General features: G+C 27.4%; 2 protein-coding genes across 2 annotated transcripts; one reads left to right on the top strand and one right to left on the bottom strand.

Annotated features, from left to right (window-relative positions):
• Positions 1-245: 245 nt before the first annotated feature.
• On the bottom strand, positions 246-1622 carry Phum_PHUM460940 (Thyroid receptor-interacting protein, putative; the record flags this gene model as incomplete). Its single annotated transcript, XM_002430007.1, has 3 exons — positions 246-499; positions 524-1039; positions 1124-1622. The coding sequence occupies 3 exons, from the start codon at positions 1620-1622 to the stop codon at positions 246-248; spliced, it is 1269 nt and encodes a 422-aa protein (XP_002430052.1).
• A 254-nt stretch (positions 1623-1876) lies between these two features.
• Positions 1877-3989, top strand: Phum_PHUM460930 (Charged multivesicular body protein, putative; the record flags this gene model as incomplete). The annotated part of the gene is made up of 6 exons (XM_002430006.1): positions 1877-1921; positions 2032-2092; positions 2413-2592; positions 3018-3139; positions 3664-3756; positions 3834-3989. The coding sequence occupies 6 exons, from the start codon at positions 1877-1879 to the stop codon at positions 3987-3989; spliced, it is 657 nt and encodes a 218-aa protein (XP_002430051.1).
• Between the last annotated feature and the right edge of the window lie 7976 nt (positions 3990-11965).

The following is an 11965-nucleotide window of genomic DNA, read 5'->3' as shown; positions in this document are numbered from 1 at the left end:
GTACAAAGTCCAAAATGTCCGTTAACGAGAGACTTAACGACTAAAAATATTATTAATAATTTATTTATTTAACTTATGTTAATTATATTTATTTCTCCTATTTATATTTTATATTATTATTATTACTAATACTATTAATTGAATCATTTATAATAAAAATAAAAACATAATTTTAATTTTTTTATTATTTATCTTAGCCATCTTTTTTTTTTTTAAATAGTTTGTAAGAATAAAAAAAAAAAGATTTAATGAGAGTTTATAGAATTTTCAGTATAAAAATACCTGGAATCGTTTGTTATGTATTCTTTCGAAACATCCATCATTGCTTTTAAAAATGTTTTAAGATCTGGAATCGGATGATTAGCAAATTTAGCTGAAGCTAAAAATGGAATTTTCCTTACTGCTCTACCGCTTAAACCTGTGCATATTTGAGCAACATCTTTTAAAAAATTACTATTATTTAATACTTTTGTCATGGCGTTACCGTCGTATTCATTCTCTTCGACGGACATGCTTATTTTACTGTATATATCAACTGTGAAAAAATCACTTTTTGAACCATTTATTAATTTACAATCGATTAATTCATCTATGCATGATGATAATATTTTATAAATTGCCCACATTGATGGATGAGCAAGCAAAAGTTTTAAATCTGCTCTGTCTGAGAATGCAATGTCTATTGTGTTGGTCACATTCGATGTTGCTAATATTAATACATTTGGATACCTTTGAAGTTGATCGATTTGTGTTAAAACTGCATTAACAACTCTTATCGAATCAGATGGTTCCAAACCGTTTGCCTTTCTTGCATGTGTTAAACTTTCTACTTCATCTATTAATATGCATACAAAATGATCCTTTGAATTAAGCCATTGTTTTACTGCTGTAAACATTTTTAAAACGAGTTTTGCACTTTCGGAAAACCATTTCGAAAATAAACTGTGTGCATTTATTTCAATTAATTGACAAGTCTTATATTTTGATTTTAACCTAATCGATAGCTTTTGAGCTAAACCTTTACATAATGTTGTTTTTCCTGAAATATCAATAAGTAAAATGTTAAATTTATAATTTTAAATTATAAAATAAAGAGAGAAAATATCAAAGGTAAAAAATTTACCAGTTCCTGGTGGTCCATGCAATAAAACCACACCATTCCAATGAACAATATTAGGATTTACATTCCTACTAGAATACTCCAAAATTGTTTGAACATAAGACATTAATTGTTTTTTTATACCCTCTTCCAAAACCAAACTTTCCCACAATCCTTCTAACGAAGCATTAGGTAGACACCAATTTAGTGAAGCAGGTACCTCATCATTTTCATCATCCAATGAATCCACTTCAGGAGAATTTTCCCACGCACGATAGAAATAATAATGTTTTTTGAGATTCTCATCGGAAAAATTAATTTTAATCCTGTGATCTGCATCACTGAACACCCTTACATATTCCACACATGACAACAAGTCATCAATTTTTAACAAGTCTTCGGTCATAATTACCTGTTTTTTAAGAGCATCATTTATTTTTTTTTCAAGTTCGTCAGAACTAACGTCATTTTTTTTATATTTTTGCCTCACTTCGATATAAAGATTTAAAATTTTATCATTCATTATTGAGTAAAATTTTTAACGTGCAAAATGGTAAAACTAAATTTTCAATTACCGCTTGAGTCTTAACGGCTTTTTATCAGGTTGGTAAACTTATGAAAATTAAATATCCCGCATATATATTATGGAGTCGTAAATTTAGCAGACTACATAATTTCGAATACAACAAAACAAATGTTTACTAATTTTAATAATTTTTCTAAATAACAATTGTCAAAACTAAAAAAAATTAACAGAGAATTTTTAAATTATTTAAAATGGGTCTGTTTGGAAGAACGCAGGAAAAAAGTCCAAAAGATATGGTAAATATTTAGGTCATGGTTTTTGGTTAGCAAATCGAATTTATTATTAATGAACGTATACGTTGTATACGTCAAATATTTCATACGATTATGTTTTTTTTTTTTTATAGGTCACAGAATGGACTCAAAAATTAAGAAAGGAAGGTTATTCTTTAGACAGACAAGTTCGGGGTAATTATTATTTTGAATTTTAAATTACTTTATCTAATTATTTTAATTGTATTGATTATTGTTACGGTCAACTTAGCCTTCAAAAACCGTGGTCATGGGCGTTTCGATAACAAACCCAAATGAAAAACATTATTTTTATTATACATTAGAATCTGTAATTATAAGCAAAATTATTATTAGTTCATTATTATTATTATTATCATTGAAAATACATTTAAAAAATGGCCAATATTGCATTATTTAAATAGTTTCAATTACATTGATTGACACAAACATATTTTAAATTAAGTATTAGTTACTCATATTTGTTTTTACTCCAGGTATACAGAGAGAAGAAGAAAAAATTAAAAGGTCATTAAAGGATGCTGCTAAAAAAGGTGACAAAGATGTATGTGTAATTTTAGCTAAAGAAGTCATAAGAGCGAGAAAAGCGATTGGAAAAATCCAAACGACAAAAGCCCACATAAATTCTGTTCAGCTTCAAATGAAAAATCAATTAGGTAATTAAGATTATCAATTAATAAAAATATAAGGTTTTTAAATTGATTTGTGCAACAATTGATCGACAACCTATATTATTTATTTAATGCTTATTATCTATCCATAATATAAAAAAGCTCATTTGAAGATATCTGGCAATATGCAATTATCGACAGAATTAATGAAAACAATGATATACTTAACACAAATCCCTGAAATAGCTCAAGTTGCACGAGAAATGTCAAAAGAAATGACAAAGGTAATGAATGATATATATGTATATATTATAAAATTATTTTTAAATGAAAAAGGAATTGTTAAATTGAATCGATATATATATATATATATATATATGTATATGTATCCACTGCCACAGACTTACCTTGATTAATAACATTTTGGTAAAAATAATTGTATTAAGAAGTAATAGTATGATTGTTTGTAGCCACTCTGAGAGTAGCAGGTTCTCTTTCAAAGTCAACTGAGGTTATGAATGCCATGCAAAATCTACTTAAACTCTCAGATGTCTCAGATACAATGAGGGAATTGTCGAGAGAAATGATGAAGGTAAAAAAAAAATTATTTTTAATTTCCTTTTTTCAAATGAAAAACCAATAATTATAACCCGATTAATTTGGAATGAAATGGTTGTAAGTAAGTAAGTAAATAAAATTCTATTATATTAATTATAAGCATCGAAAAGAATTAATCAGTAATAATGATAATAATAAACTTATCGATAAAAAATTTTTTTACTGTTTTTTTTATAAATTTACACTCGAGGGGAAAAAATATTCGACACCATCATCATCATCATCATTATTATTATTATTATTATTAAATTAATAATTTTTATTTACCTAAGTAAATTTTAAGTTAAATTCCATTGGGGTAAACGTTGATTTAACGTTTTATTTTAAAATTTAAATTTTTCTCTAACTTGGAAAAATAAATTAATTTGGAAAAAAGTTTTAACAAACATTTTTAAGCACACTCGACGTCGTGACGTAATTAAATAATATTTATTTTATTCATAAAGAAATAATAATAATAATAATAATGATGATGATTTTTTTTCGGTTTTTTTAAAGGCTGGAATCATAGAAGAAATGTTAGAGGAAACATTCGAAGGTATGGAAGATCAAGATGAAATGGAAGAAGAAGCACAAGAACAAGTGGATAAGGTACGAAAGAATGATTTTTTGCAACAAAAGCAAAAAATGGAGATTTCATTTGTTTTATTATTATTTTTTTGTTTTAGATCCTGTGGGAAGTGACGCAGGGAACGTTGGGAAAAGCTCCTGCGGCCGTTACCGATACTTTACCATCCGCAGAACCCGCTGCGAGTACGTCGTACGAAGAAAACGAAGAGGAATTGGACGATATGAGAAGTAGATTGGCAGCACTGAGAAGTTAGGCGGTTAATTATATGTAAACAAATAAAATGGCGACCGTCGTTATGATTTTCGTGTACAAAAAAAAAGATTTATTACGCTTACGCTAACGTCGGAGGGAAAACGAAACAAAAAAAAAAAAACTTTTTCGCATGCATTAAATAAAATTTTCTTTTTTTTTTTTTTTAATATTAATAATGCAAATAAAAATGCTTTCCTAATAATAATAATAATAATAATCACAAATGTTTGATTAAATTTAAAGAAATTGAAGAGATAGAAAAAAAAATTTTTTTTTTTACTATATAAAATGCTTTAAAAACAAAAAAATATATATTAATATCAGTATATTTTTCACGCGAGTATTAATAATAATAATAATAATAATAATAATAATAATAATAATAATAATAATAAAGATTTTTTTTTTGTTTGTTTGTTATTCGATTAATAAAATTTATTATTTTGTTTATTTCCACTATTTTTTTTTTTTTTTAAATTATATTTTATATATATTTGTGTACGAATAAATAAATATTATTATTATTTTTTGTTTTCAAATTTTGTTTTAATTTTTTATTAAAAAACAATTATTATTATTATTATCATTACTGTTGTTGTTTGTCGAGGTTGTTAAGGTTGTTGCGGTTGTTGTTCGTATCAACCAGTTCGTATCACAAACGCCACGTTAGAAAAAGGGAGTAATAATGAAGTTGTTGGATAAGGTAAAAGTGAGAGAGAGATAGAAAAGTTATGACGTCATTAATGTAATTAATAATTAATGAGAATTTAATTACGATTAAAAAAAAATAGAGAGGGGAGGAAGGAAGGAAGGAGGGAAAATCATTTATTACCTCGTAAGTGAAAACATTTCAACGATTTTATTTTTTATTTTTTTTTAAATTTAATTTTCTAATCGATTAATCGATCGATCGATTCAATCGATTTGATTTTTAATTTTTTCGCTTTTGATTACTTAAGTAAAAAAAAAAAATTCTACGAAAAAAAAAATACGATTAGAAAATAAAATAAAATTATTTAAATAAAAAATTTATCAAATTTAAAATTTTCCCGCCTTTTTTTAACCCTCCCCATCCCTTATTTCCTCATTTCCCTTATTCCATCATTCATTTAAAAAAAATTTTTTTTTTAGAAATGAAAAAATATTTATATATATATATATATATCCGAACAAATAGTTTTCCATCTTTGAGTACCTTTGGGACGAAGCTCGGCAATAAATTTTTCAACAAACCGGAAATTTGGTTAATTCCAACAGCGAAACAAATGAGAATGTCAGAATGTTTCAAAACTTCGCATTGTTAAACCCACCACCACCTTAAAAACAACCCACCACCGACTTTCTTTTTAATTCTCTATTGTTCTCTTCCTTCCATTTTTTTTCCTTTTATTTTCTTTTCTTTTCTTTTCTTTTTCTCGGTTTATTAATGAGAGAGAGAGAGAGAGAGAGAGAGAGAGAGAGAGAGAGAGAAAGAAGGGAAAAGGGTTAGGGAAGGGAAGGGAGCTTATTGTAAAATTTCGAGTAAAAAATCAACCGTTAGGCAAAACGGAAGAAAAAAAAAATTGAAAACCGGAAGAAAGGGAAACAAAAACCGGAAGGGAGAAATTGAAAAACCATCACCTCATAGTTTTGTTAATTACTTCCGGTCGAATTCCGGAAGGACGTCAATCAAGAAACTATTTGACCGATTTTATGTTTTTTGGTCTATTTCCGTTTCCCATCATTTCGTTCGCGTTAATTTTTACGCTTTTTACTTTTCCAATAATAATAATAATAATAATAATAAAATTCTAAGCCGGGAAATGGGATGGGATGAGTAATAATAATAATAATAATTTTATTTTATTTTTTTTTTACTATAAAATAATTTTTCATTTTCTGCTTCTCTCATCCCCCCATCTCTCTCTTTCTATCGGTATCTCATACTCTCTTTCTCTTTTTCTCTCCCTCACTCCAACCCTCTCTCTCTCTCTCTCTCTCTCTTTATCTTTTATCTATACATTATTTTAAAAAATACGTTTTGCTCTTATTTTCTTGTTTCTCTGATAATCTTTTGAAATATTTTTTTCTTAACCGGTTTATTATTATTCTTGACTTTTTCTTTTTTCTTCTGCTTTTCTCTCATATTCTCTCTCTCTTTTTTTTTCATTTCCAATTCGTATTCATCCATCTCTTTCTTTCATATTATTTTTATTTATATCTAATCCTTGGAATACAATTCAAATTCGTTTTTTCTTTTTTCATCCATCACCGAATTTTAATCGTACTTATTATTATTATTATCATTACCTACCCCTTTTTGTTCCAAAAGGGTGATATTTAATATTAATTATTATTATTATTATCATTGCATTTTCTACGGTATTTTTTTTTTTTTTAAATTAAATTTTTTATTTATATTCAAAACCATGAATTTATCGTAAAACTTTTCTTTTTTTTTTTTGTGATGAAATTTTTAACGTGGAAGAAGATTGCGTGATTGATTGTTGGTACGCGTGCGTTTACGTTCATTTATGACGTCATATCGAATGAATTTTAAAAACTTTTATAATAATTATTTGGTTGTTATTTGTTTGAAAACGAAAAAAATGTTTTAAATCGTGCTTTATCGTTTAAAGGAAAAAAAAAATTTTTTTTCTTATTAAAAAATCGAACGGGGAAAAAATTTTTAAAAAGGCGTTCAACCGTTCAACGTAATTATTATCATAACACGAGGTTATTTTTTGGGGGGGTGGGGGGGGGGAAGAAACAAGGAATGAAATAAAATTAATGCGAAAGTTTAAAGTTTTTTTTTTCGTACGTTTTTCGATAATTCGATATATACATTTATTGCCACGATAGTTTTATTTATATATGAGAGAGAGTGTGTGCGCGTGCAAGTTAGCTGTAATAACGTTAAACTGGTAAAATAATTTTCGAAATCCCCTCCCCCCAAACCCTCTTTTTTCCCCATTTTTCCCATGCAAAAACCACACACGAAAATTCGAAAATTCGAAATTTCTAACAATTTTTGACTTACTCCCGGTAAATTTTTTATTTTTTCTTAATAATAATAATAATAATAATAATAATAATAATAACGTCGAAATGGATTCTTTCGATGGTTCAAAGGTCAAAGGAAAAGAGAGAGAGGAGGGGGATGGGAAGAGAAAATGGGCGGTAGGATGAAAAAAACCGTTTAAACTATGACAGAAGAGAAAGAAAGAGTCTAGAATAGACTTTGAGAAGGTTTATAAAAAACACATTTCCGTCGACAAAAAAGAAAAAAAAAAAGAGGGAAAAAAACAATAATAATAATAATAATAAATAAAGGAGAAAAAAAAAGGGAAAAGATTAGATTTGATGACAAAGTTCCAGAACGAGAGATGTGAGAAGATGACGTCGACAACGAAGACGACGACGTCTTAAAAATTTCCTTTACGGGATATCAAAGAAAGAGAGAAAGAGAGAGAGAGAGAGATAGAGTAAGTAATTCTTTCTATGTATCTTTTTCCCTCCCCTACCGTCACCCATACGCCATTTCCGCCGCCATTTTCTTTCTGGTTTTTTTTTAAACCCGCCGTTTTTTTTTTTTTTTTTGTTCATTACACTTTACAATGATGCTGTTTTATTTTATCTCGATGCCTTTTTTCCCCCTCCCCTCCCTCGCCTTTTAAACTGTTTTCCATCGTCTTTTAATGGCGTACCCTTTCCTGTTAAATCCTTTCCCGTTTCCCATTTTTTTTAATTTTATTTTTTACTGCACTTTCTTCCTTCTCTCATACCCGCCACGTCGAACACTCGATTTCACGCTTTTGGTATATACAAAAAAAAAAATTAATAAAGTACATAATTAAATAAAACGTAATAATAAAGTGTCATTAGTGTTATAATAATGATGATAATGATGATAATAATAATAATAATAATAATACAATAGCAGATTGCTCTTAAACGTTGAAAAAAATCGTTTTTTTTTTTTTTTTTTTTTTTTTTTTCAACGATGAGGGAAAACGACGGGATAGAATACGAAAGGATAGGAAAAAAGTAATGGGAGGAGGAGGAGAAGGGGGGTGGAACGGGAGAAAAAAAAAGCAGAAGAAAGAAAATGAAGGAGGTGACGTCATTCATTTAATTTTTAAACTCAAAGCGTGTATAAGTGCTCGAGGAAATTTTGTCGCAAAAATGCTCATCGGCTTTTTTTTTTTTTTTTTTATTTTATATTGAAAATTTTTTTAAAAAATTTTAATATAGCGGCAACAGCGAAAAAAAAATGGCGGAGAAGAAGAAAAAGAAGAATAAGGGGATTTTTTTAAAAAAAATAAATGATGAAATGTTTGTTAAGAATTGAAACAATTACGATTATGTTGCCTGTTGTTGTTGTTGTATGTATAGGAAGAGAAAGAGAGAAAGAGAGGGGGGAGAGAGAGAGAGAGATTGAATTTAACCCCCCTTTTTTTTTTGGTAATTTAATGGGATAAATCAATCAATCATTTCCGGTTAGTAAAATGACTACACGTTAAATAATTTCAAACTTTTGATTTTTTTATAAACAATTTTTTAAAATCCCGAAAAAAAAAAAAACATCACCAGATGTCTTCTTATCCCGAACCAAAACTATTCCGGATAAAAGGGAAAAAAACGAAGTATTAAAGATTTAGGGAATACCCAAGGGGGATTTCTGGGGATTCAAAAACAAGACAAAAATTTTTATTTTTTTATTTTTTGTCAGAAAGTAAGATTTCCTTTAGATTTTTCTTTTTTTTTCATTTCCTTTATTATCATCATCATCATCGGAAAAAATATATATTTTGCTGTCGTTTCCCCCCCATCCCTCACTCCCCCCACTCCCCTCCCGGTTCGAACGCATTCCTGTTGGATTTTTTCATCGAATGTTATCGAAAATAGAAAAGAAAATAAAAAGTCACATAAAAAACAAAGAAATTGTTTAATTTTTAACCCATAGTTTAAAAGTAATTGGGGGTGTTCGTATATATATATATATATATATATATATATATATATATATATATATATATATATATATATATATATATACCTTTTATTTAACGACAATAACAAACAACAACAACAACAACAATCAACAAACGTAGACTGAAAAAAAAAAGAAAAATGATTTTAATGGCATTACGTGTATAATTATGTAGACTGTAAATCATGAGAATGTAAAAAACATTTTCAAAGCTCTTCCAGCAATTTATTATTGTCTTATCCCATGTACCTTCCTATCTCTCTCTCTCTCTCGCACTTCCACACACTCACTCTCTCTCTCTCTCTTTCATTTTTTTTTTTTCAATGTTCTCTTTCCTGTCGTAATTTTTTTTTTTTTTTTCCTATGACGGTTTTTTACTCTGAGCTTTTGTCCAGACCGTATATCCGTTTGGTTAATTTCTTTCTTTTCCTTTTCCCCCCATTCCCCCCCATTCTCTATCCTCCCTCTCTGTCTCTCACTTCCCTTTCCGTCCTTTTTTTTTTTTTTTTCAAATTGAATATTTAAAATTTATTAATTGTCATTTGTGTCCGTTGTTTTCCACCATGGTTGTAAAAGATTATTCAACCGAAAATTAATTAAATTGATTGGTTTTTGCACTTTGCGGGCTTTTGTCAAGATTAACAACAAATTCTAACGATAATAATAATAATAATAATAATAATAATAATAATAATAATAATAAACAAATAAACAAACAAACAAACGAAAAAAATAAATTTTTTTTTTTTCCGTGGGAAATAATCACAAGTTTTTATATATTCTATCCTCGATATCCTTTAATCTTTTTAGAAAAATGGCGGTGAGGGGATGAAAGGGTGAGAGAGGGAGAAGGAAATAATACCACCGATTAATTTTAAATTAATATTTACTCTCATCGATATACCGGAAATGGTTTTATAAATAAAAGAAAATCTTAAAAACAATTGAAAAACGAATCCAATCGTATTAAAAAAAATTTTTTTTTTTTTTTGTTTTCCAGATGAAAATTTTTTTTTTTAAGGAGAGAGAGAGAGGGGAGAGAAGGAAGGAGGGGATAAGATCGAAGCAGAAGACAAAAAAATTAAAGTAAATATTGGGCAAACCAATAAATATATATTTTTTTTTTTTAAATGAAATTTTTGTTTTTCGTTACAAAAAAAAAAATTTTTTTTTTTGTCTGTGTTGATTTAAATTCTTCCCGTTTTGTTTGTTTGTTTGTTTTATTATTATTATTATTATTATTATTAATATTATTTTTCCATTGTTTTCTTTTGTTTATTCGTTACTTCCCTTTCCCCTCTTCCCCGCGCCTTTCTTTTTTTTTCAATATCGTATAAATTTACGTGTAACGTTAAAATTTCGTTAAAAAAAATTTTTTTTTTTAACGTGGAAGCAGAAGAAAAATGATTTATTATAAAAATCTGATACAAAAAAAAAAAGTTTAAATGAGTACGTTTGAAAAGTAAAGAAAGAAAAGAAAAGTATTCGAAAACCGTTATTTTAAATTTTTTTTTAAAAAGGGAAATGAAAACAGGAAATGACGCGTAACCCTTGTGAAAAAAAAACTCCATTTTAAAAATTTAAAACAATTTTTTTTTTTTCCCGAAAGGTTCGATATTATTAAAAAAGGAAAGGAAGAAAAAAGGCAACAATACGAAATTGTCAACAGCTTGTGTGTGTGTGTGTGTTTGCTGTTGGAATGCAAATGAAGTTAAAAATTTTTTTTTTTTTGAAAAATCGAGTCATCTGACCGTCGTCGTCGCCATTTTGTCGTCTGTAGGCAGTTTAAATTTTCCTTTTCCTTCTTATTTTTTTTTTTTTGTTAATTTTACATTCAACCGACTTTTTCAATTCTTCTTCTATTCTTTTTCTTTATTTTTGACTTGACCATTTTTTTTTTTTTGCTGTTGTTCACTTCGATGGGTTTTTACACATTCGGGATCTGAATTTCAAATAGATTTTTTTTTTCCATTCTAGTTCCACTTTGACACTAAAATATTTTTCATTTTATCAATTTTATTTTATATGTTATTATTATTATTATTCTTTTTTCCTAATATTGAATAATTCTTTTTTTTTTTTTGTTTTTTTCATTTTGATTTAATTTTTTCCCGTTTCCGTTTCCGCTTTTCCTTTTTTTGAATTAATTTTTGTGTGTGTTTTCAAATGATGAAAAATTTTAACTGAAATTATATGACGTAATGACGACTTACTTCCGTTATTCGAAGGAAAAAAAAAATTTTGAAAATTATTGCTTTTCTCTTCGGTTCAGTCAAGCGGAAGTGTGGAAAAAAAAAACTCTTTCCGGAAAAATATATCGTCCGAAGATAAGAGTTGAATTTTTTTCGTAAGAATGATTGATTGATTGATTCGTTTTCATCATTGTTATCGCAGGTTGATAAACACTATGAAGGTTATAAGGAAATCATCGAACGAAAACGGAAATAAATAAGACAATTTCGAAAAGATTTCATTGGGTGACGTCATGAGAGAAAAATTCTACGTCATAATCGAACATGAAAAATTATAACGAATCGTTGAACTTGATACTCGAAAATATTGTGTCTTGTATTTTTTACATAAAAAAAAATGATAAAATGGTTTATTTCCGGTTTTGCAATGTCAGGAAAACGCACACACACACGCAGAAAAATGCGTCAGTTAACCAACCGGATATCAACCTTTTAACACTAATCGCGTTGAAAAAAAAGCACGGGAAAACCAAACATTGGGTAAAAATAAAAAACCGGAAATGATTTCGGACATTTTTTAAAAACGAATAACCTTCAAAGAAATCAATTCAAAGGTTTTTTCATAAAAAAAAAATTTACTTGGGGAAAAAAAAAATTTGTCGCGAATTCAATGCGAATAATAATAATAATAATAATAATAATAATTAAAATTCAAGTAATTAATTAAATTTAAAGTTAAAAAAAAAGGAAAAAGGAAAAAAGGAAGGAAAAAAAAGAAAATTTAATTAAAAAAAAAAATATTTGAAATAGTTT

The sequence above is a fragment of the Pediculus humanus genome, genomic scaffold, assembly GCF_000006295.1.
Source record: "Pediculus humanus corporis 1103172108241 genomic scaffold, whole genome shotgun sequence".
Classification (NCBI taxonomy): domain Eukaryota; kingdom Metazoa; phylum Arthropoda; class Insecta; order Psocodea; family Pediculidae; genus Pediculus; species Pediculus humanus.
This window is presented reverse-complemented; position numbering and strand designations above follow the sequence as displayed.